This window comes from Anopheles moucheti, chromosome 2 (genome assembly GCF_943734755.1).
Source record: "Anopheles moucheti chromosome 2, idAnoMoucSN_F20_07, whole genome shotgun sequence".
Lineage (NCBI taxonomy): Eukaryota > Metazoa > Arthropoda > Insecta > Diptera > Culicidae > Anopheles > Anopheles moucheti.
In genome coordinates this window covers 34,529,936-34,556,418 of record NC_069140.1, presented here as the reverse complement: position 1 = coordinate 34,556,418, position 26,483 = coordinate 34,529,936, and the positions used below count along the sequence as shown (strand labels likewise).

Here is a 26,483-nt window from a genome sequence, read left to right as displayed (position 1 = left end):
AGAATTTGACATACTTTGATGGGAAGGAAAATCGGCTAAAACGATTCCCTCCCTCTCTATTTCTCTCTCTCACCCTTCGTCCGTCTCTTATTGCGGTTCCGGTTATGTAGCGCTGCAGCAGCCATGTGTGAAATAAAGCCTGCTGCGACCTTTGTCTGTCGTTGCTGCAGTGACAGAAGAAGTGTGATCTGAAGAAGTGCGAATTGCCATTGCTCCGAACCCGGTGCCGATTAGTGAAAATTGGTGAAGGTGTGAAAATTGTCTGCGGAAGGAATCCTTCGCTTTGGCCATCATCCGTGTGTTACATGACCTTCTATTTTTTTTTTTTTGCTATTTGACAACAAATTATTTTGCTTGTGTGAAACGGAAGTAAGCACCTTAAAATAATTAAACTCGATCATAAATAGTACATCAGATAGATTGTGGTAGTGGTGTTTGGTTTGGAAAATCACGTGAAAATGATGCATCATCTTGATTTTTCCAACGGTCATCGACACGGTGACGGTACGCTTGGAATGTCGGGTGGATCTGCAGGAGCAACCATGCTGCACGAATCGTTCTCTAGCCTTATTGGCAACGTACCGTCGGCAGTGGATTTGAACGGGGCGGACTTTCTGCACCATTACAGTCCGGCGGCCGTCGACTATTGGAGCCCGGTGTCCTACAAAAATGGTACCAACCCTATGAAAGCGATGGAAGGTAAGAATAAGAAGGAGTTTACGTTGATATATCCTAGAATTGTATCCTTGGTCAAGAGTTCTTGATGAATTAGACTGATTTGGAATTGACAGAAACCGCCCAACATTACTCAGTACAAAACTGATCCATCGAACTCCTTTCATCCATGTAAGGTAAAATTAAACAAAACCAGCAATGGTGTGGTGTAACTTCAATTAGGTGATCTAATAATTTTAATCTTTATAGCATTTTCCCCTGTCCTAGGGTTAAGCCATTACACAAGATAGCCATCCACTCCGACGGCCATTTTGGATCATCCATGATTTTAGGATTTTTTTCCTGAAATCTTTTCTTTACTATCTTATAGCCCATTATTTTTCGCCAGTATAAAATGGTGTTCCATATTTAAGTGACTGTAAATTTCGTAATTTATTCTACAAATTTATACTCCATGTATCTCGTGATATCACTTATATTGCACTGAACACCCTATACGGAGTGACAAACAAGAAGTTATTAAATAGCAGACGGCCTATATGAGGTTTTAGATTCTGTCCGAATTTTCTGTAGGTGCGTTTAGGAACACTGGTAATGTGGTCAACTGTGGGGGATTAAAACTTTACTCATCTAGTCTTACAAATGATTCGAATCTTATGCACGTCATACCCAAATCCTACCAGAACCGTGTTACAACGCCAACCAGGAGTTATTGGCCAATGTACGAGAATACGAGAAAAAATTACCCAGCAAAAGGAAGAAAAAGTACATCATAACTACAGCTTGAACACACAAGAAAGGAACTGGTCGTTTGGTGAGGTAATTCCAAACATTTGAGGCACAGCACCATTGGAGAATAGGGAAATGATCGCACTTATCATTTTTCGTTGTATATCTAAAATAAATTAACGACTTTCCGACGGACAACATGCTTTTAAGCAAACCTCGCTCGTACATCAAACCTTCGCTACCGTAATCGTGCGCATTTTAATTAAACCGATTTGTATACCTACGTATCAAACTAGCAGCGTCGCATAATGGACGGGTAACAACGCTAACCCGAAAGGACAACATTCCACAACTGACTAGTCAAGGATTTTTTTTTCTCTCTCTCCCTTTCCTGCTCTCGGTGCATCATTTAATTAATTGAGTCATTTCGGTTCTGAGCGCTTCTGGTCCTCCCTGCCAACAGCCAACGCGCAATAAGCTACTTAATTAGGATCCCGCGTGGCTGTGGCTCAACTCGTTCCTACCGATGTTGATGAACCACACAAGAAAAGGAAGGAAAGAAACACACATACACACACACACATTACACAAAAAGTGAACATGATGCGAACCGATTTATCACGCCACCCGAAATCGTTGGTAATCGTACCGATGTAGAGACGATGATTTAGCGTATAAATTAATTATGATGTCAACTGTGCTATCTGCGCGGAATGTAGACAACCCCGCGACTCGGCTGCTTGGTGATCAGCAATCCTGCTTCACCCTCTTCAACGCGACCCTTTCGCCAGTCCAAAACAGCAGTTGACGCTGCCGGTACACGATCGCAAGCAGTATGTTTACAAACCGCACGTCACGTGGAGCTGAAACGGCTGCGCCTTTATTTTGATCGTGATTCCAAAACGGTTTTTGGATACACACCCAGCGCACTCCGGCCACTCCCGCACCCGTACCTGGCAATGATCGTGGTCTGTCCAGCGGGAAAATTATTGCTCGCGGTTGGGATTCGGTGAGATCTTCACCGTCCTCCACGACTGTTCCTTTGCATCCAGGACACTCTGTTGAAAGGCGTAGAAAAATGGCTGTCCAGTTGCTTAACACGCTTCGATCACGTTGTACTGCGCTGTACCGGTGCTGGAAGGAAGTCCACCAATCGATCGTGAAAGCAAATTGGGGGTGGAAGAAAAGCAGACAGATGGTTACTTGTCGGTCGATCGGACGAAACCATCGTGGTTGCAGATTTCTTGGCCTAGTGGTACCGAAATTTGTTGCTTTTGGTATCTGTCCGATTAAAGCAAGCTACATGAGCAACATGCAACGACGACCACCGAGCATAAGCACGCCTTCAAACATATAGCTGTATCAATCCACCTACATCGTGGAGCTTGGAATTAATTTGAAGAAAAACTAAAATTAATGATTAATTAATTTTGATGTTTAGTACTAAAATTAACAAGCGTTATCTATGATTTTCTTTTTTTGCTGGACACTTTATGCACAAATTTGAAAAGTTTTAATTTATTTTAATGTTGTTTTGTGATCAAAATCATCAAAATGACTTGCTCTGTAGTTCTACTGTTTAGCAAATAATTCTGATTGATTGAATTGTTTCAGAGAATATGTTAGTGTAACGTTTTGTTTTGCATTTTGTAAAACCTTTGCTTAAATTTACTCCTGCAACTACAAGCAAGGATTACTAACTTTTCTCCGCCAGTAAGAAAGGTAACCAAGTTGGTACGCCTGTTCACTTATGCTTCGTGGCATGCTACGTTGAATACCGATACGGAAGGAAAAATACGATCCACTGATTCACTGGAACGGCCGAATAATACTTTCCCCGTGCCCGTAGAACATGCCCGAGAATCACGAGGAAAACAAAAACCCTCCGCTGCACCGGCCGTTTGGCGGTGGGCGAGACGTGTGGGAAAAACACTCGACTAATTACAACATAAATATTTGCTTTGGACATGACACTGTAAATTATGAGGCGACCCGATCCAAAGCGAAGAAACGAACGCACCTCAACAAGTGCGTGAGATTGATGGTACGGGTTGTGGCGGGTTCTGGTGGTGGCAGGTACGTACGTACGGAACGAATGTTTTTGGAAAAGTAAATTTCGCTCGCACGGCGATCCTTCGGATGAAATTGGAGAATGAAAATTACAAACCAGTGGCATTTCGGTTCGGTGAGCCGTTTGACATTCTCTTTGTATGGAGTTTCAAAAATGTATGAAGCTCACTACCAATTTGTTTGCCTTATGCCTTACGGTGTCATTGTCGTGACGAGATCTAGTTATCTCTGCTACAGTCAGCATGATCGATATAGTAAATAAATGGTTGATAGCGCATTTTATTTTAAATCAAAGGCTTAGTATTTCTTTATATTTATTTTTTTCTGCTATTTATGGCTTTCTTTGACTTTGTTTCCAAATTCAAAAGTTTGACGTTTTAGAATTTTTTTAAATCTTAGAAGGAGATATTAAGGAGCAAGGAGAGTATTAGATTTTAGTATCTTTTTTTTTTTCAAAGTATTTCAATTGTTGTGGAGTAAGATTGATGAAGAAGAGAATGTGAGTAGCGCAAACTTGTGATTTTGTACTTCAAACTTTTTCCTAATCCTTTTTCCTTTTTTCTACCAAATATTGAGATAATTTAAAATTCTCAATAACAATTTTTTTGGGCATGTTTATGTAGATCTCTTCTCAAAAGACATTAAATCGGATTGGATAAGATTCGAACCCCCACCTTGGATGTATTAGACACAGCATTGGAACAAACGACCATGGGACCCCATTTAATTTAAATATTGAAAAAAAAAACAAGATCGAAACGATCAGTTCGGAATAATCGATAATTTATAACATTGCCCTTCTCATTCTAATTTAACTTTTTCTAAATGTTAGGAATTGAACAATATAATCACTGTGCGAAAATATGGTTCATTAATAGTTTTCAGAAAAATACAAATCATAAATTAATCACGCCCTATTAAAACAGTGTTGTAAAAATTGCCCCCGATATAGACAACAATGAAAGGGAAGTACCACCAAGCTAACTATAGTACGGACTAAAGCAACCGAACCCTAGGAGGTCATCCACCTTTACAGTGGGAGCATTATGAATTCCGCTTGCAAATCACACCCGCTGACGAGGCATCGCAATCGTTACGCTCATTTGTTGCACTGCCCGGTCCGGCTCAGCTGGCCGAGGTGTTGACAGGCATTCCCAGTGCAGAACCATTTGCTCGCCCTCTGCCCAGCGTGGTAGATCCGAATTACGCCATCACCCGTACACTGACATCTCGCGCTGCAAGGCACGCGACTCTGGCCTTCGAGCGAGCTGGACTGGAGCGATGGTTCCGAAACACATTGTAATTGCGAACCGCACCTTCATCCGCGCCATCCTTTAGGAACGCCACTACCCGATGTCGTCTTCATCGGTGTGCCTCACGTGTGTCAATATTGTTATAGACTGGGCAATGAAAATAAGCAACAAACGGCAGGCCACCGGCAAACCTTAGCCGCTGTGCGTCCTTATGGGCGATCTTGCGGAGCATAATCCGAGTATGAAGCGGTTTATTTGCTACGGGCGATGAAACCTATTGCCGCAGAATCAACAACCGTACCCGTACCGGTGGGAGGTTCCGGGAATGGCAAGTGCCATGATCTGTCCCATGCTGATCTGTCAAACAGCAAGCAACAGTACATAATTCATCGAGAAGAATTGATTGCTCGGGCAGTCAAAGTACTGCTGGAAGTTAAAGAGTCGCGAAAACGATATGAATGATCTTAAGTTGGTTTTCATAATCGTTCGGAAGTACTCATCTAAAGTACTTAATACAATTATGGCTCTGATTACCAAACTGTCAGAACGTCGTTATTTACTTCTTTACTACGCAGAAGCCAGATAGACGAGAATGTAATTGACAGTTAGAGATAGTTTAACAGCGTTTAAATCCTAACTCTCTGATGTAACAAATTGTTCACAATATTTCGCCTTGATCACTACAATTTATAGTCAAGAGACGTCAAGGCTATCTTGCTTTTTTGTGAGAGAATTTAAATAAACTTAAGCTAGGACGTCCGTCTCTGTTAAGATCTTCCTTAAGTCCATCTTCCTTTTTAAGTAACATTGTAGAAACCGATCGAAGTTACAACAGTTACATCCAACTTCAACCAATTAGAAACAATTACTCGCCTAACAGTGTTTCACGATCATACTAATCACTGCATCACGATGCAAAAGATCGACCTTGCACGGATGCACAAATTTGGCAGCAAACATTCATCTCCAAAGCAAACGTGTGCGCGCGCGCAGCAAGATTTATTTCTTGTTAATTCTAAATGATTGCGATCGCTCGAGCGAATGACAGTTGGTCATAAATCGTGCAGAACTAATTGTCAATTTGGAAAACTCAAAGCACCGAACGCAAGCCAAGGTTTTGCTCCCTCCGGCCAACCGCTGCAACAATTCGCTGTTTCGCGTTCCGTTTGCCATTCGGTGCGGCCCGCCGCCGCTTGTCATTCATGGGAGACATGCACAGGCTGACATTTCATTCACACTTCGATCGGACCGCGCACGATCAGCTCAGCTGTTTGGCGGCGCGAATGCAAACTACGATGCGAACAGGCGCGGGTTGCGCGAAAAACTGCAAAGCCCACTTGTCGACAACGTCGTCTTCGTCGTCGACGTTGGAGATTTATGGGCGTGAAGTACGGTTCGCTGCCGGTTACGATCAGGCTCCGCTTTGATTTGACAGCGACCGATCCTCGGCCATTCTGCTGCCAGTTCACTTCACATCGGCAGCCACGGCACAGTGCAACAGAAAAAATGCGCGTCACAATCGCCGAACTCCCGTGATCTCCCGCGCACCCAAATGGCTCGAAAAAAAGATGTAAATATTTTCTTCATCTTTCGAAGCTGTTTCATGGTGGCTGGCATTGCAACCAAAAGGTGCTGCTAGTGTTCGTTCATTGTTGAATGGCTCTTGTTTGATTAATGGTGCCCGACACTGGCGTCGAACTAATATGATGAAATTGTTCACATACCGAGCTCATGGTTTTCGAAAGACAAGTACGAATGGGGATGGATATGTTTCGTAGAAACATGAAACATGTGTTGGGATGACATTCCAGCTCTAGTCCGTACGAAACTTGATACGTTGTGAGTTGACTATTAAGGGCAATTTTCGATGGAAGCAAACAAATATGATAATAGTTTTGACCAGAAAAAAGATGAGTGAGCGGTTACCAACTCCTGTCGTCTAATGTATTTTTTTTTTGCTTCGAGAATGCTTTCAGACATTGGAAATAATTTCTTAAATATCAGATATTACATCCAATGTATGTGACCTTTTGTTGACTCTAGTACCTTGTATTGTTCACAACATCTATTCATAAACCAAACAGTTAGTTTGCATTTTAGGACGATTCGAATTAAATAATTCGGTGTCATTAACAGGACATGAGGACCTATCTAGGACCTCAGGATCATTATGAATTTACTTCGCGGCACAAGAATACTTTCCCTAGGGCAATTACTTCTAGTGAGCTCTCTTTCGTTGGGCTCGTCAGCTTTTCAACAGATAAAATTCAATGGTGCTTCGTATAACATGAACTAACATTGACAGTTTTGAAGCATTTTCTTGAAATTTCCATTAACTACTGCCCCCTTTTGTGTTCTAAATTTGGAATTTTCATTAATTTTCATTGCAATCGAAATTATTTTAGTTGTACCATGGAAAAGTCGTGTTCCTCATACAAAATGTATAAGATACCCGTGCAAGCCGGTCGATATTTTGAATTTCTAATCTTTTAACCCTCAATCCGTTAGTATTTTCTGGAAGGGAATAAAATTTTCATTGAATATATGAAAAAAATCAGCAGCCATGCTGATATAAAATGTAATTTAATTTAAATACGAACATTTAATAACTAATACCACGATAAGAATTTTGCAAACATTGTACTCAACCAATTACCAGCACATGTGTTTCACGAGGACGTACACGGTTCCACAGGAGAGCCCACATTTCATGCGCAGGACCCGCTCGCTCAAGCATGAGCATCGTAAAACAAACTCCCCCAGCGACATTCCGAGAACCATTTCCAAGCACTCAAAACTCCGGCAATGCCCACAACCGCCAAAGTCTTCATCAGCGCACCAATGTCTGCCACCGGCAAAACTGAAAAAGTTATGACCGGCGGCTTTTCAGTGTCGGTTTATGGTTACTTCTGCCTTTACCGCCCCATGGTCGAACTGTGTTTTTTTTTTTATTTTGTTGACGCATCGCGGAAGCCGCCAACTTGCCCCGAGGGTTTGGGGAGTCAAAATTTTATGATCTGTGAAAAATGTTCGATGATTGCTTAATGTTGAAGCGCACTTTTTCCACCCCTCTCGCCACATGCCCTCTCCACCACCTCTCTCCACCCGCAAGGAGAAGTGGCCCGCTACGACATACGCCCATTTACGAATGGCGGCGTGGAGTTAATTTTATTTAAAATTTTATTCCTTCCGAGCAACGGGTTGCTGTGGTCCCGTGCGTGCGTGTGCGGTTTCCTTGTTCGGCTCTGTCTAGCAGCAGATTTTGCCGATCTGTGCCACAATTTACGGTTACGGTGAGGTGCTTCCGCGCTCGGCTAAATAGTTTAGCGAAGCGAAGTTTTTATTTCTGCACCGCAAACGAGCTGAAAAAGATGATTTAAATCCGGATCCTTTGGGAGGGCGATTGCCGGCACGGACAGTGGAACCGTTTTCGGTGGGCAAACCCGTGGCGCGTCTCTATTTTTAACTCACAGTCCAAACGACGGTCCATTACACGAACGATGGGTAAACAGTTTTGTGCACGCGTGTGTGTCTGTGTGGTCATATCTGCCCATCGGTCCCGATAAAATGTGCCTTTTGCGGTGTGCAATCTAATTTGTTATCGAGCTTCCATGTTTAGGGGACCAGATTCGCCCTCGACATTGGTGATAAGGATCAAAATTTCCCGAACTCCCACTCCGCGGCGTCCACCGCATGTGACAGATATTATGTGCGCTTACTCCATACTCTTGCGTACATTGTATGCACACCGCTCCGTTCTTATCAGGCGATTAATTGCGTTTTCTTTTCACCTTATTTAACCATTTATTTTCTAATGATTTACTTCCGCACAGCTTGCCTCCAGAATGCCAACAAGGGACAGTACAATCCGCTGGAACAGGTCGAGCAGCTCAGCATTAGCTGTGACAGCGAATCACAAACTTCGCCGCTGCAGCATACGGGTGTCCATGGCCTGCAGCAGACAGCCAACAACGGCAACAACCTCGGCCACCATCACCTTCACCTTAGTGCCAACAATAACAATAACAACAATAGTCTTAGCAGCAACAAAAATCTCCACGAGCCGCGCAGCCATGGCAAAACGCATCGATGCGCGGACACGCGCCAAAAGTCTCGCCCAGGACGACGCGGTGGTGGCGCCAGCTCGCAAGACTCTTCGCCCGGGACGAACGAGAGCACGCGCGTGGGTATGGACGAGGATCAGGGTGAGTCCAGCAGAACGGACGAGGATGAGGAAGACGCTGGGGGTAGTGATGAGGAGACGGGTGGTGGCGACGGTAGTGGTGGAGGTTGTAGAAGAGAATCCATCATACAAAATGGTAGCAGACAGCAGCAGCAGCAGCAGCAGCAGCAATCCTCCAAGCAGCTGGGAGCGCCCACGACGGCTACCTTCGCAAGCAAAAAATCCCCCGACGTGGATAAGCCTTATCACCCGTCCCTGGCGTCGGTGGTGGTCGTACTGGAGGGGAAACATTTGTGGGACAAATTTCACGAGCAGGGCACGGAGATGATAGTCACCAAAGCCGGACGCCGCATGTTTCCGACCTTCCAGGTGAAGGTGGTCGGGCTCGAGCTGGCCGCGGAGTATCTCATGATTATGGACTTTGTGCCGCTCGACGATAAGCGCTATCGATACGCGTTCCACACGTAAGAACGTTCGCTTTGCTGAATGCAGTTCTTTATGTGCGAGCAGCATGTAGCATGATGACGTCGGGTGGGAGCGTGTGAGCTCTGCATGGATTACTAATCGCGACTAACCGTACCGGACGATTTTGTTGGACTTAGGGTTTGGCGCACCACGGTCGCACTGGAAGCCCCCGAAACAGAAGCGTTATGTAAAATGTCAGATGGCAGGCATCAATTTTTCTTGTGCGATGTGACAATTGTATAAACACTTTTAAAGGACCACATTTTACATTAAGCACAATCGACTAAAGAACCTGATAGCAGGACAGTCGCATCAAGTAAACGGATGACAAGTCACGTTATCGGATGACTTCATAGCTGTTGCACAATTCACACCAAATCCCGCACACATAACTCATGATTATAAACCTTCACGAACATACTGACACGTTGTGCACTTCGACCGTAAAGTAATGCTAGTGACTAATTGCAAAAAAACGGTCAGTTACGCAATTTTTATACAACATATAGTATTAAATACGGTTATGCGGTTCTCGATTTATTAGAATATGTTTTATCCTTAGTTTCCACTTTTTCTCTTTCGCCTTTTTCCTCTCTCATTTCGTTGCCCTAACTGACGGTTCGTTGGGGACCTTTCACAGTTACTGTAGTAGGATATGTAGGAATATACATTTTAACTGTATTTCTTAACGTGCAAATAAGTATTCGATCCCTTAACACGAGACATAAGCGATGATTTCAAGGAAAGTCGTAAAATATTCGGTTACGTGGAATTCTCTGAATCGCATGAACCGCGTATCTTGGGTATTGCATGTATTTATTTTTTATCATTACACGCCTATAATATCTATCTAGATATTTCAGTTTGCCGTTTGCGATGGATGAAATAGAAAAAAATACATTTAACAATTCAACTACGCCCTTAGCCTATCATGGTTTGCCTAACATTTGGTATAGTACCAGTAGCAGTAGAAATGTTTCTTCAAATATTAACCTTTTCCGATTAATTTAATTAAAATTCGCATTTTCCTCGTGTCTGAAATGCTTCCTGCTTTCTGACAGTTGAACAAAATTGACTTCAAATTTCAGCGACGGATCAAACGGTAGGCGGAGTAGGCGGTCGCCTAGGGCCGCGGTCGCCGTGTTGGGGGCCCCAAAAAAATTGTGCCGATTGTGCGTCTTTTGAAAATTTGACAACAGAGTTAATTTATAGCAAAACAAAAAATAATTTAAAAGGTATAAAATTGATCAAAAATATCTTCCTTGGTTATATAAAACATTTGTTTCTATGTGACAAATTAAATGCAGAGAAGAATATCGACTTTGCGACTTTAAAGTATGAACGAAATTGCACCAGCATTTCCGAATGTACCAGGAGAGCATCCACAGAAGAGGTAGCACCTAGTACAACAATTTTGGTCGAAAACCGCCGAAAGGTATGCAATATTTAAACACTAACTTTCCCGTTGGTGGAGAAAAATTTCTTCGAAAACTACCAGTTGTCGAATGTATAGTACCAGGAGAGCATGCACGGAAGAGGTAGCACCTGGTAATTTTGCCCGCCTAAAGGTATGCAATGTTTAAACACTAACTTTCCATACAAACCAGCTGTTTTCAAATTTCCGTTACCAGGAGAGCATGTTTTTCAAGAGGTGGCACTTGGTACCAGCCGGGCAAGATGGCGCGCAATGTTTCATGAAATGTTTTAATCGGTAATCAGGAATCGTGAACGTACGTAAATCGTAAAAAATGTGACCCAAGTAGTGGCGTTGTGGTTCTCCTTAGCGCATACAAACGTTTATATATAGAGTAGCTTACTAGGCCCGTTTACAGGATTACGCAACAGAACTCTGAGGTGTACGCAAAGGAGCTTTTTTTCCGAGACTTTGCTGGTGTTGTTAAATCATGTTTGAAGTACACCTCCTCAACACCGATAATGCCGTAGCAAAATTATAGGCTCCCCTTTAAAAATGCCGCCCTTGGTCTCCAAGGGGATTGATCCTCCATTGCTTCAAATTGTAAAAGTTTGGGAAGGGGAGGAAAATTTCCGATCTACTTCCAAATATTCTAGATCAACTTGAACAGTTCTCATGACTCCAGCATTGCCATTTGAACATTAAAATTCTATGTAAATTAATTCGCATATAAAACCACACTGCATGAAAATGTACTAGCATTGCTTATGATAAATTAATTGAAAAAACTTTGTTATAACCTTCCTACTACTCACTTATGGTGCTTATTGCCTTGAGTAACTAAATACGATTTTAAATGAAACTACTTGTAAGAAGCGTGTCGAGAATCAATACACAACTCCCAATCTACGCTTCCAGCTCAAGCTGGGTTGTGGCCGGAAAAGCGGATCCCATCTCACCGCCGCGCATCAGCGTCCATCCGGACTCCCCGGCGACCGGTGCCACCTGGATGAAGCAAACAATTTCCTTCGACAAGCTGAAGCTCACCAACAATCAGCTCGACGACAATGGACATGTAAGCAAATTTACGCCCAATTACGCACTCTCGCCAGCAACGGTGCAAACGACCACTCTCTGCTTGCAGATCATTCTCAACTCGATGCACCGCTACCAGCCCCGGCTGCACGTTTGCTACTTTACGCGGAACGGCGTCAAGGACGAAAAGGACACGCTGACGCACCGTACGTTCGTCTTTCCGGAAACGTCATTCACGGCCGTCACCGCCTACCAGAACCAGCGGGTAAGCCATTTTGTGTCCCGGTATGTCACACGACGGGACGTTCATCAACTGCAGCGCCGATGGTCACCGCAAGTGTCGAAGCGTAACGGTAGCTCGGGGCGCAAATGTTTACGCGTGATCGTACCACCGAACCGTAGGGAGCATTTTTTGTTGTTGTTCGGGTGTACTCCATGCTCGGCCTAGCCAGCATCATCACATCCTTTTCCCATTACGTTCGAGCAAACAAACGATTAGGGAACGGTCTGTTTAATGTTTATCTTCGCGTCCGCAGAGCATGAAGCCCTCGTTTCATGTACTTTTTTTTTTGGTTGTTCTCGACCCTACTGGTAGCGCTGGTTTCCACAGGTCGGCGGATGATCGAGTAATTATTGATGCAACAGTGTTGTGCTGATGCAGACTGGATGGCTAAAAAATCTCCCGGCATCGGCTCGAGGTCAATCGAGCTCCCCCACAACAACGACGGGGTGTGTCGTCAGTCGGTCTGGAGCACTGATTGGATGGCTGGAGAGGTTCAAACGGGTAGCGTAAAGTGCTAACTTTATTGCTCCATCACAAGCGTACGACATTTTCAAACTTCCCACACTGCGTTCTGACCTCGATTGGGTTTTTTTTTTTTGCTACGACATGTCTGTGACGATCATTATTAGAATACGGCTCCCATTCATAAGCAGCTCCAGTGTCTTCTAATGATCTTGTTCTGCGATGATCTTCCGAAACAGCAGCTCCAGTTTGATCGGTCGAATGTCGAATTCGGGGATGCTAGCATACGCTGCACCAGAGCCCATACACCTAAATCACGAACAGTCGTGTAATTTTTTTTATTTGCTTCATCTCCATCTCGATGAACACCCGAACGAGGTTGGCGTGTTCAAATGACACACACAACCCCCGTCGCTGCATCACGCTGTAACCGGGAGCTAACGTTTACACCCTACATGTAAACGCTGCTAGTCGCCGGGCTAGCATCGTAAATTCTAAAACATGCCTAAATCATAAGCCGCTAGCCGTCGTGAGGAAGCGAAATTTAAAATGCCACGGGATGCATTTGCAGCGAAAAGACAATGCGGCGGAAAGGAAACGCACTGGGCATTAGCACTGTTTCTTCGCCCGACAAAACATACACACGAGCCGCCAGTCGCGGGTCCCGTCGCGTCTCGTGGGGCCTCACGCGAAAGAGGACACCAAACATCCCCCGAACGATTAAAAATAATGAATGGGTTTAAATATTTTGACAGATATTACAAAGTAGGAAAGATATATTGGAATGGTGGTACGCAACAGAACCAGAAGTCACGCCATCATGCAACGCCATACAGGCGTAAAAATTCCAACCCGAAGCTATAAATTTCGGGTTTTTTTTGTTCTCCCCACCGAGGGGACAAACTGATTGAGTACCGGGCGAGGAGTGTCATAATTGGTTTCAAACGATCCAATGGGTGAAATAAATGAACCTTGGGTCGTTTAAAAATTTTCAAGTATTTCTATCCCTCCCGCCCCACTGGAGATCGTTTCTAGCGCCACTTTTGCTGCGCACTGCGTGTTTTGTGGTTAATCGTTGTATTGTGTTTCCTTTTTCGCAGGTAACGCAGCTTAAAATCGTCAGCAATCCCTTCGCCAAGGGTTTCCGGGACAATGAAACGAACGAAGAGTAAGTATGGTACTTTATACAGTGGAGCGCCGATTATGCGGGTGCCATTTAGCAACTCAGATACGACTCAGATATGATAAAGCAAACTTTGAGACATTAGACAAAAAATAGACCTCATTTTATAAGACAAAAAATGCTAGACAAAAACTACAGTTTCATTTTACAACAATAAAACACGCAGGAAAAATTAATTTTACATCAAAAAAGCCCTATTCGTGATACGTTCTACGCTAATTTTTATCATATTTAACGAGCTGTGCCTATTATCCGTGTTATCCGATTATACGGCATCCGTTGAGTCCTGATAAGCACGGATAATCGACGCTTCACTATATATGAAAACTAACATCCAACTGACTAACAATATTCTCTTAATTGATCAATTAAAAATTATTTATGAACCATAAACTAGAGACATGTACGTTCACTTTTCCCCGAAACGTTCGGAGATTAAGTTGATAAAGTACTAAATAAACTTTAGTACCACTTTTTAGTGAACCGCCAGTGATCATGGCTGACACAGTGCTTCGCGCGCCCTCTGACGTTTGACGGTGGGTGTTATTGTTTTGAGTGTAAATAAAGCTAAATCAACAAACGGAATCGCAACCGAGGGCGTTTAGCCGATGGTCATAAAAGTGCCAACAGCGAGCATCGCATTGACACCTTCGCAACGAATTCAGACCAAAAAGAAAGCAGCAAGGCTAACAAAAAACCGATGCTGCAACGTTTCATTGACAAATGGCCACTAAGAAATGGCACCTTTCCTCGCCCTTTTCTTTCGATCCTCGGGTACATTTTCGGTGGAAATGTTTTGTTATGAGGGGGTACAGTTTGATTACCTTTATTTATGCTTCCTTCAGACAGTGCGTTATGCTTTCGTGGTTACCATCATCCTCCGTCATTTTTCTTGGTTCGAATTTTTACTTCTCATCTCATTGACTTAAGTTTCATTGACATCGACCATGAAACCGTGACTTCACGCGTGTCTTACCAACGCGCTATTAAATTATGCACACTTACCTAACAGACGACTGAGTGCTGGAACACACTGTGGACGCACATCCGTTCGTACGTTGAAGGTTGACGTATCGCAAACGTAAATCTCCTGCTAACCTTCACCCAAGCGTATCGGAGCTGAAGTGGTTTTCGCGTGTCAAAAGTTATGAAAAAAAATCCGGACAAAACTACTCGCGACAGAAGGTTAATCCTTTCTTCCGATCGATGAAGACGCTCTGTGTTTACCATTTTTCATGCACTTTTACCCCAACCTGTGCATATTTTCGGCACACTCACGATAACTGTGCGATACGTTCAAGGTATGAAATCTCGTACCGTAGCGCCCACTTCTTCATTCCCACAGTCATTACCCATATGCGCAAGGTGTTCCCCCCGGTTGCGAAGGAGGAATATAAATTCCAATTTGATGCGATACCGTTAAATCGAACGATTATCGTGTGTTTATACTTGCACCGTTCACAGCTGCTGGTATGATCAGATCGTCGTTAATTCACTTGTTTAGGCGATCCATCTTACTGAGCGAGCTTACTGGTATGGTGGCGCTCATTTGAGGAATGCGCTCGGAACTTCATCAATTTTACCTTTAACTACGCCTCGATTGGTACCTTTGGTGAATGTATGTTTCGCTTTGAGTATATGACACTGATCCGTGTGTTGGACACAGTTGTAGCAGGGAGATACGTGGAAGGATCTTCTTGACCAAAGTGTTAAAACTTTCTCCTTAAAACGCATTGGACATCGTCTTTTAGTAACACATTTCTTACACTAAGGCAGAAAACCCATCTCCTCTAAATGGGGCGCAACGATAACGCGTCCCAGATCTTCCACAAATCCAGATGTTGTCCATTGTGGCCAACGGAAAGTAGCGCTCGTGCGGCTTTCATCGATATTTTATAAGCAACATAAATAAACAAACTTCTAATCATTGCATCAAACTTTCACCTCAGCCCGATCGATCCCTGACGTGACCTCCTCCGGGCCGGTACCAGCGCAGGGTGCAGATTGCCCGAAATTGCTCCTCCGCAATCGAATAAACAATGTTGAACAGTGGCACATGGAGGAAAACGCAAGCACACGTATGAAGATGATATAAAAAGTATTTCCCCAAGGGAAGGAAATAAAACCCATAGAAGGGCCACTCAGCATCAGCATTCGTTAGGGTTTGGGGGAGGAGGGGCTTGGAGCATAAAGACGTTTCATCGTTCGGAACACTGCAAGGTTCTAGATGTGCCAGCTCGCGTTATCGTTACCGCATGTTTTATTTACACACACACACTTGCTCACCGCCCGTTTGGTGTTCGAATTGCGGCGGAATTGCGTCGCTGTTGGCAGCCCGAATCCACTGCAGCGGGTTTACAGATCACCCTCGGATTTGTGGAAAACGACGACGTCCTGGAAGAATGCGTTCGGTACACCGTAGAACACCGTCTCATCGATCGGCCGATCGAACGGATAGCCGAATGCGTACGTGTCCATGTAGCGTGCGCCGGAACCAACACCGCACGACAGCACCGGATCGAACCCGGTGTACTGCGATACCTGCGGCGCCTTGTACGGTGACACGATCACGAACAGCTGGAACGGCATGCCACCCTTCTTGCCCTTCGGCAGCATGAGCCGGTTCGGGAAGCCACAGTGTGCCTCGGACATGTCGAGCTGGTAACGCTCCGCACCGGTGTATCCCGCCATCACGCTGCGGTACAGCTCGTAGAACGAGGTGCGATCCTTCACGTAACCGTTGAAGTTGACCGAGGTGCGCGTGATCACGTTCTTGCCGGCGGTCAGCTCCTGCACGAAGTAGTCCAGCTCGTAGAAGTTCTCGCGGTTCTCGTTCAGCGTGTACTGCCCACCGTACTCGTCGTACTTCGGACCGATGAAGACGCGTACCGCAGCCTTGTCCACTTTCTCCGCCGTCAGGCTGATCTTGTACGTGAACGGTTTGTGGTTGAGGCGTACGGTGCGTGCCTTAATGACGACCGGATCCGGCTTGTACTCGATCTCACCGAAGCCATCGTATTTGCCCGGCACGTACGGTTCCGGTTCGATGTCGATCGCATTGGTAATGTCCACATCGAAGCGGTCAAAGTACGTCTGCAGCTTGTCCACCACCACACCGTCGACCTTCACGCCCGGGTAGTACAGCTCGTCGTGCGTATACTCCGGCAGGTGCTCCTTGAACTGGTGGTAGTAGCCGACGATGCGCTTGTAGATCTGGTAAAACACCGGATCACGCATGGCCGATTCGTAGTGCTCCAGCGCGCTCGGAATCACCTGATACGGCTCGACGGGTTCAATGGACGCACCCATGATGATGCGGGCAAACATCGCCACGTACTTGTAGAACCGATGCTCGTAACTGTCCGGGTTGGCCTGAATAAGATTGCCCAGCACGTCCACCGACTCCGGTGTGCTCAGGTTCACCTTCTTGCCGTCCGGCAGCACGAAGAAGCCCTGGTCGATCACATCCCGCAGACGCTTCTCGTAGTCCACCACCTGACGGATTTCGCGGTAGTTCGACTCCTGGTCCACGTGGTAGTAGTTGTCGCGCGCCGGGAAGCTGTGACCGTTGTAGTACTGCAGATCCGGATAGTACCCGGTCGGGATCGGGGACCACCACGAGAACTCCGGCACGTGGCCAAGATCGTTCGACAGGCGCTCGAGATAGTAGCGGGCGAGAATCTGCTGGTGCTCGTACAGATACAGCTCACCGCGACGGTCCTTGCTCAGCCCGAACTGCTCCCCACCGAGCCAGAACGGGTAGTCCGTGTGCAGATAGTAGTAGTAGCTGTTCAGCCCAATGTCCTCCGTGAAGTAGGAGATCTTCTGCTCCGCGTTGGTGTGCATGTACCAGCCGGTGTAGTTGCTGGGAATCGTCACCGTGTAGACACCGTCGACCTTCTTCATGCCGTAATAGCCCTGCATCTTGTACTGCTGCGCCTTCTGGATCACCTCGGCGTTGATGAAGTGGTACGGGCTGATTTCGTACGGTGCGGGCAGGGCAAAGCCGGCCAGATCGGGACGGTGCGTGACGGCCACAGTCAGCGCGTACACGAACATACCTTCGTTCACGTAGTACCGCGCCCAGGCCGCAACCTTGTAGAACGTTTCCCAGTCCTTCGCGTGGTACAGCACGCGGAACAGTGCGACGGCCTGCTCGCGGTGCACCTCATCGTACACGGAGAACACTTCGCCCTTGGGCAGCAGGCCATGCTCGTAGTACGACCACAGCTTTTTCGCCCACTGGACGGTCGGTTCGTGCTGGAACAGTTCGGCACTTTCCTTGAAGTGGAAGTTCTTGGCGTACGCTACCAGCTGCGGATTCCAGTCCTTCTCGTACAGATGGCGGAACAACAGCAGCAGGTCTTCCTGCTTGTGCAAGAATTCCTTCTCGGCGTACTTCACCTGGCTCGTGCTGGGCACGAAGGCACCCGCAGCGAGTGCCAACGTCGCACCCAGAACAAACACCACAAACGTTCTCATCTTCGGACGTAGACTGATGCCCATCCGCATCGTAAAGGCACACTTTTATAGTCCGTGCCAGACGGCCGGCGGTTGTTTATCGCACATTCTGCTTTTTTGGGCAATTCTGACCTTGCAAAAGTCCCGTCTAGAAGTTAGCGATCAGCTGCTAGGGTCATACGATCATTGCCGTTACCACGACTTGATAAGTCGAATGACTCCGTCTAACGACGGTTGCCAATCGCCAATCAGGTGAAACGTTTCATGTTTTATTTTAAGCTACCAAGCTCACCTTCTCACTGCCTTATCACTGCCTTGGTGTACGGAATGCAGTAAAATGTGATTTTGGATGCACTTTTGAAATTGTGCCCATAGCATCACAATCTACCCATCGTACGGTGCGTCTCCACCAACAGTCAGCAACACCTAATAAACAATCTCCTGTTCGTATTTTATCGTAAATCCACCGACGAAAGCTATCATCTCTGTGGCAAAGTGCTTCTATTTGTTGTTATTTAAAATGCAGTTGACAGATCTCAAACTAATTTATAACTCCATTAGCACAATCCTACCTGATGGCAATATCCCAATGGAGGATATTGGGTAGACGCTGGGCTATTGGTGTTTTTGAAACAGCACTCTAAACGAACGGTCACACGTAAACGATTGGAGTAGCAAAAGAACAAAACACTTTAAACAATCTCTAAATTATGATTTGCTCCAACCGGTTCCCGGGAATTGGTTTTCGTTCATTCAAAACTTTCACCTTCTCATCCCCGAACTGCGCTGAACTCTGGACTTCGTCTGCGGCAGTGAAAATGAAACCCCGTTACCGATCCTTTAACGTCAGGCACAGAAAATTTTGACTAATAGAAAGTAGTTTTCATCGAACGCAAGAGGATGCCAGAGGATGGTACCATTTTCCCTCCCAACTGAATGATGTCTCCTTCATGGGATCCCCCCCGGAAGGGGTAGATGGCAGGGAAAGGATAAGCGGAACGCGTTTAAACAAACAATAAATCATAAAGCGAATCGTTTGTTTACGGCTTGCGATCGATTGCGGACTACCACCATAAGATAATTTTCAACAAAAAAAATACCATTTTCCCTCCACCACGCACCTATTGCTCGGATGCTGAGAGACTCATCTTCCTACCGTGGTATGTTGGTACGGATCGACCCCCAACCCATCCGATGCAGATCAAATGATCTAGCATCAAATTGCCATACGATCACCGCATCTCGATTGCTGTCCAGTGTCCGGCGATACGTAGCATATGGTGCGATGGTCCAGCACCAGCCCGCTCCCCATTAATTGGCGCTGAGCCGCTCACGTAACACGCTGATCAGCATACAAGCGGCCGAGTGTTGCAACTCGATGTAAATCCGCCCAAGCGGATTCCCAACGGTGGTGGCGGAAAGTGGGTATAATGACCGGATGGTCAAGTAAGAACGCACCGGTAAACAAACGTACTTCGATTCGTTTGTTTTTAATACAACGGCAGCATGCGTTGGTACCGGGCAAAGCTGATAAGCAACATTCGGCGCTAGCCAGCCTGTCTGAGGTGATACGGCCGCGTCGGAGATATTGGTGCAGCCGTTTGGACGTGCCTTGTTGGAGTTTTGTTGCTTTAAGCGCTCCGCAATCAATTGATGTTGCATCCGTTTGTGTGTGTGCGCGCATTTTTTTATTCATCAGAACAGTTTGGTAACGTTCGGTGATCGTAAGAGATGATTTGCTGTTTGTTTGATGCCGATGGCCCGATGGAAGAAGGCATCTTTAATACCTTTACAGGCCTTAAATAGAAGTCTTCTTTTAAGACAACACAGGCAAATTGGTATGGTAGAGCAGTTGTAAAAGATCAGCTCAATAATACTGATCCAAAATAATTTAGAATTTGCCACCGATCAATGAAAATGGCGACATAAATAATGACCCAAACAAAAGAACATAATATAGAGAGTGGATGCAGTTTGATCAAGTAGAGAGATTCTTTAGAGAGAATGAATGGATTTAATTGAATCTTAAACAAAAGACTTCACACATTGCGAACCATCCTAAGGTTCATTTCAACATAAAATAAAATTCCTTTTATAAAACCCACTGAATTTTGTATTGCATGGTTAACTTTCCATGTTGACGTGCGTGGAAGTTGCAGCTAATTATGAAGGCAAATATTTGTTCTCAAATAATTTCATGAAACATTACACAGTGTATAAGCCTTGGCACCGACTGTTTGTAACACACTTTCGTAACACATAATTTTTAACTTTATTACTTGGGAAAATTACACCAAAATAACGCTTTGCCGAGGGAAACCCAACCACATATCATATGTTTATGGATTGACAAAAGAACAGACAAACGACTTTCATTCCAACAGCCCCAACCAGTTCGCATCATATCATTATCACATACTTTGTGCATCTTTCACCAGAATGCATTCCTAACGAATGTACTTTCCTCTACAAACACGCTCACCAGCTTTGTGGTTTTTTTTTCTTTTCTTTAACTTCTTTATTCTCGTTTGTTGCAGATCTCAGGAACGATCGGCACCGACCATAAGCGATCGGTTAAAAAATGAACGCAACTCCAGCTACAAGAGTAAGTAATGAAACGACAAGAAAAAAAGCCATGCGTCACAAAGCAATAGAAGGCCAAACGTATTGTTCCCCGGTGGAATTACGCCTATAAATATCGTCCCCAAAAGCGAACGCGTCGACAGGAGGGAATGATTTCCGCACAAACATACTTGAGACACTTTTTATTGCTTAAACCATATCCCAGCCGTTCGGTTGTGTGTTTTGTTTTTTTTTTGTGTGTTTCTCATAGAACTTGTTGATTGCTCAAATGGTTCTTACGCGGGTTCAGTATTTTGCATACGATGCACTTTGGTTAGCTTTCTCCCTCTGCAGCAACCGCTACAGTCTGGCATTTCCACTTTCCCGGTGCATGCAGTTGTCGAAAGGGACATAAAAAAGCTAATGATGAAACGACTTCAGAAACCATTCTCCATCCATTACGCACGTGGGTGATGAAAGGTTGGTGCACACTTTCTTCGCACACGGCGGATGGTGATGTAGTTTTGTAGTGTCTTTTTTTCGTTTGTGGGGTTTTGTTTAACGTTTAACGCTTGGTTTTCGTTATGTTTTTTTTTGTAGAAGAGACCATGAATTGTCACTTCACCAGTGGGCGATGAGTAGCACCTATTGAGTGTTAAAAGTAGTAAAACAATAATAAGTATATTACGGAGCTAGTTCTTTAAAACAAGATTCAGGCAAATATTTTTTCATTTAAGTCTTTCTGCATTAAGCCTTCACTAAGTGTTATTTTGACAGCCGTCAGCAGTCTTCAACAATTCAGTATAGCAGAGAACTTTCTACTTTGCACCAACAATGTTCTACGAATGAATAGTTAGGCGTGTTTTGACTCTCTGTAAAATTTGATTAAATTGCCCATGTAGTTTGAAAATAAAAAAAAAAACGATCTCGTCCCTCTAAATGGCTCAAAACTCGACGGCCGTGTTTAGCACCACTAACACCACTCAATGGTTCACCTGTTTTTCGCACTCCTTTACAGAGGATAGCGAAATGGCGACAATTTCAACGAGCACCACGTCCTCCTCACCGCGGATAACTTCCTCCTCTTCCTCCTCCTCCTCCTCCTGCAACACCACAGTCTCCACCACGACACCCTCCGTCCTGTCGCTACATCAATCCGCACACCATCAACCCGCGCTGCACCACCTTCAGCATCATCTGCCGCATCTGCACCAACCACCCGGCGCTAATACCGTCGAAGGTAGTGGCGCGACAACCGATGGCCATCATCATCACCATCATCATCATCAGGCACATCTACAGCAGCAGCAACATCCGCACCACCACAACGGTCCCGCCGTTGGGTTGACTTCCCTCGTGCCGGGACACCACTCGCCCCTAAATTCGCCCGCTCCATCGTCCGGCGGAGCGTCCTCCCTATCACCGTACGGTCTATCGCCGCACGGTACGGGTTCGGGTGGTACGCCAACCACGGGCTCATCCGTCGGTTCCGGCTCCGGCAGTATGCTGGCCCAACCGTACGCTTCCGATGCGAGCGGATTCGGTCCGATCTATCACCATCACCATCATCACCACCATCACAACCCGTTGGCCGGTGGACCCGCCCCGTACATGGGCCATCCATCGTTCGTGGACAAATACAAACTGTCCGCTACGCCACCACCTCCACCACCACCACCGCCAAACACGCTCACACCACCCGGGACGACCTACACCGGCCATTATCAGGGATTCTACACGGGTGTAAGTCATCCTGGGGCCGGTATGCTGTCCGGTGGACATCACACAATGGCGCACGGTGCAAGAGCTACCGTTGCGTCGATCGCCTGTCGGGATCGGGCCGATCACGGCTGGTATCCTTAACGCTGTCGCATCAGCAGTGCATAGATCCCCATCGGTAAATGGTAAAGATTTATGAGAAAGGTATTACAGTGTCCAGCTCCATATGATTAACCATCCGTAGTATTGAACAGAGGGAAAACATGTGAAAGTTATTTATTAAGAAGAAAAACTCGTAGATACACACCAATAAAATAATGTAAGAACTAAAAAGTATCCATTATTTAAAGTATGATTACAAAAACTCCGAACAATAGTTCATACTAGCTTTGCATTTCTAGTGATTTTTAAGATTAAATCCCAATTCTGGATTCTTTGCAAGATGAAGTAGGATATGAAGACGCAGATGTAGAATCTTTTCATTTTTGCCATGAAGATATGTCTATTTGATAAATTTGGTTAACACCCAATCTACTTCTACATATTCGATATCAAGTTGAAAGTTATACAAACATCTAACCTCCTCACTCGAGCACGAAAGAATTTAAAGGATAATATTGAAAACCAATAATGAAACAAAAAAGTACTAATCATAGATTTTTTATCTAAAGTTTATAAATACCGGGTCCATCAATAGATAGAATATGACGAACACTTCATAGTGAATCTTCGAAACAAGTAAGAGAAACGGCAAAATTTTATTTTATTCATGAGTACGACTTAACCAGCCTGGCTGATTTGGCATTTACTAAATTGGGTACATAATTCCATATCCTCTTTTTTGTGATTAAGTAAAGTGTTTTTCACTATCAGTTTTGCTTATGCGATTCAGTAAGCTCGCCATATCCTATCTACTGTAAAACCCTGCATCTTGCCAATGCAAATCTATATCCTTACTCCAATCGCCAACCACCTAATTCCGAGTGATGACACTTTTAAGCGCTACAACCAGCCACAACAGCTCAACCCTGCCGAAACCGTAGCTTCACACATCAGAATTTATTACTCCAACATCCGGGAGATGTATTCTCTGCGCAATGGAAGTCAGACAAAAAAAAAGACCAAGAAAAAAACATTATTTATCGTGCTTGCCATTTGGGCAAGGCGTACGGTGGCCGAAATTCGGGATGAAGGAATCACAACAAGCACCGTCTTCGAAATATCGAAATTCGTACGGTTAACAAACGAAGCCAGAAACCGGTGGCACTCTCGTAACTGTGACCATATTTTTAGACATTGAAAACTCCCGACCCCCGCAGCACACACACACACGCGTTCAATGCGACCGATCAGCAGCCAAACCTTAGAGCAGTAGCAAGGGCTAAGTTGGGACCGATAAAACGCTTCAATGAAGGAGGTGTGAAAAAAGAGTACGTAATTATAGAAATTTATTTTCCAATAAATTTGGAAGCACTTCCCGGGTGAAGCCTTACCCGCCGTGGCCGTAGTGTCTCCCCTTTACCTCGCGCTCGGTCTCCCAGCAGATCGCGACAGGCCCCGGGTTTTCAAGTTCAGCGTTCGCCGGTTAATCGTTTGGGCTTCCGCAAAACCCGCCAGCGCAGGGATATGTCCGTCAACGCGCGTTCCACACGACCACACGAGGTTTCCACGGGGTGTTTTACGAGTTTTGACACCCCACAAGATTGATGGTACGTACGGGACGGGCGCAGCAGCAGCGTTATCAGCGCACTACGCCGCTTGACGCAACGAAAAGAAAACCTTTAACGATTATTTGTTGTGCTTCCGCTTTCTACGACCGCTCGCGTTCGTCTACTTTCGTCCTTCCGAACCGTAACCGTAACAGATAATCGAACGCCCAGCAGTGGTGCTGTGGAGTAAGGCTGAACGAGTAACGCAGACTCGGAGTGGACGGACGAGACGCAAGTATAATTTATGCTTTATTTTGACACTTTTATACCGAGTATTTGTCATGGGCGATCGGCCACAGGGTGCTGCTCCCGTCATTAGTCAGCTCGGTGCGGTTCACTTTCCCAGGGTGCCCATCCTCCAGACACCGTCACTTGACCCACCGGCAATGGTGAGGAGTCATTTTCACATTTGGTCTCTCGCCTGGGATGCATTCCGTTTCGCAGCAAAACGGCTTTGATCTCAGACTGCAAATGTTAGGGAAATGTGCGCCCGGACAAACAGACAGATGAAGAAACAGTTTAAGATGGGTGTGTGCGTGCGTCGCCCGGCAAAGGACTTGAAGGCATCTGCGCTATCCATGTCTGTCGGTAAGATCGTTGAAAGTGATCCTCACTCTCAGCGACTTCCCCGCCCGATCGCGAACGTCAAAATCGATCGGGAACGTGTGGAAAGTTTATGTTTTCCTTTTGTGTTTCCTTTCGTTTGCTTCATCATATTTCTGCTGTGCCCTTTGCAATTGCGAGCCGGTCCCAAAGTGTTTCGGGTTTCCTGTCCTCGGGGTTTTGTTTATATGTGTTGCGGCCACCGAAGGGATGCCTCAAGGGTAGACGGTTTGAGGCCTCCCGGTGAGGTCCTACAGCAGCCTTGCAGCAGCGTCCACGAGAACTGCAGTGGAAAACCCTTTGCCAACGCTCCGACCAACGGGCCCGGAACATGCAAACATGCCGTGACAAATTGTTACAAACAGTGCACGAACTATCACTATCGCCCCAGTATGTTTACGATAGTTCCCGTGACTCTTCCATCGTCTGGTCGCTTCTGTTTCTGAGTACGCATACGCATGTACTGCTCACGGGTAGACGCTAAAATGCGAACGGAAAATGGGAAACGAGAAGAATGGGTCGCGTGTGAAAGCGATCTGCTTCCACTTGAGCTGACAGATGACAGTGCGCACTGTCGTTCCGTTACACGCTCGGCTCGAAGGATACGCACAGCGACGGTGAGGAATGTGAACGCAGCACCGGGACCACCAAAGAATCCTGACCATCACCAACCCGAACCCGAACACTATCGCTGTGGCAAACTTTACACGGATTTTCACTCATCTCAAGTGGCCTGTATCGGCATCTCGCTTCTGCAAAGGAATCGCCAAACAGCAGCACACGATGACGGCAATTCCCCCCGGGAGGAAAAGGCTTGAAAACAATCATGCGCAAAGCGGAGCGATCATGCTCTTTGATCATGGCTTTGGTGCGATTTTGATTGACACTCCTCATCAATGCGAGCACGGCCGAGCGAGCTAATTAGCGCGCCAGTGTACGACCAACCGTTACGGGTGCCGTGGAAAATTTAATGTTAAAAAAAATACCCCGGTCTACGCTTACAGTGGCACATACTCGGGGCGGCTTGACGTGCGGCGCCAACTAGGAAAGTTGATGCTTATCAACTAATGAAAAGCTGCTTCTAGCGTTCGTTTTATTATTAACCCGTCTTTGAACGGGAAGTTTGTTTACAACCGAGTAAGGCGTTATGCCCGATCCGCTCACGACAACGGTTAAAATTAATCATATTCGCAAGCTCGTTTTTTTATTTGGGTTTGGAGGAATTAAACTTGGATTATTTCTCTCTCATGTTGGTTTATTTGACCATTATTTAAATAATATATGTATTAAGTGTCTCATATTGCCATGCCGCCATGTTTAATTGAAGAGCGTTAGTCCTATATCTGCTCCAGAGGATCCAACAGATGACATAATAATAAGATAAGGATTCCATGACAATTGTTGGTCCATACTTTTAGCTAGTCCATGGCTGAAGAAGCAGATGCTACACTGGTCCCAAGAACTCTTTGCTAATAAGCGAATCAACTATGAAGGTATATTTGCTGCTGAACAGTAATTCTATCACTTAAACTTTCTATGTAAGGGGTGTATATTTAATCTTAACACATAGTGGTTTATTATAAACCATTATTTTAAAGTAAACTAAATGTTTTGATTAGGTAAATAAATAAACCTTTATTAAAATCAACGGTCTTGAAGAACTACGAAACAAATTTT

General features: G+C 45.4%; 2 protein-coding genes across 2 annotated transcripts; one reads left to right on the top strand and one right to left on the bottom strand.

The window, feature by feature from the left end:
• Window positions 1-458: 458 nt before the first annotated feature.
• On the top strand, window positions 459-22,662 carry LOC128309885 (optomotor-blind protein). Its single transcript, XM_053046379.1, has 7 exons — window positions 459-699; window positions 8,561-9,374; window positions 11,708-11,864; window positions 11,934-12,089; window positions 13,670-13,737; window positions 20,751-20,818; window positions 21,794-22,662. Exons 1-7 carry the CDS (start codon window positions 459-461, stop codon window positions 22,636-22,638), a joined length of 2,349 nt encoding a protein of 782 aa, XP_052902339.1. The 3' UTR covers window positions 22,639-22,662.
• LOC128309886 (hexamerin-1.1-like) lies at window positions 16,108-18,234 on the bottom strand. The gene has a single exon (XM_053046380.1). The coding sequence runs from the start codon at window positions 18,232-18,234 to the stop codon at window positions 16,108-16,110; it is 2,127 nt and encodes a 708-aa protein (XP_052902340.1).
• Window positions 22,663-26,483: the final 3,821 nt, after the last annotated feature.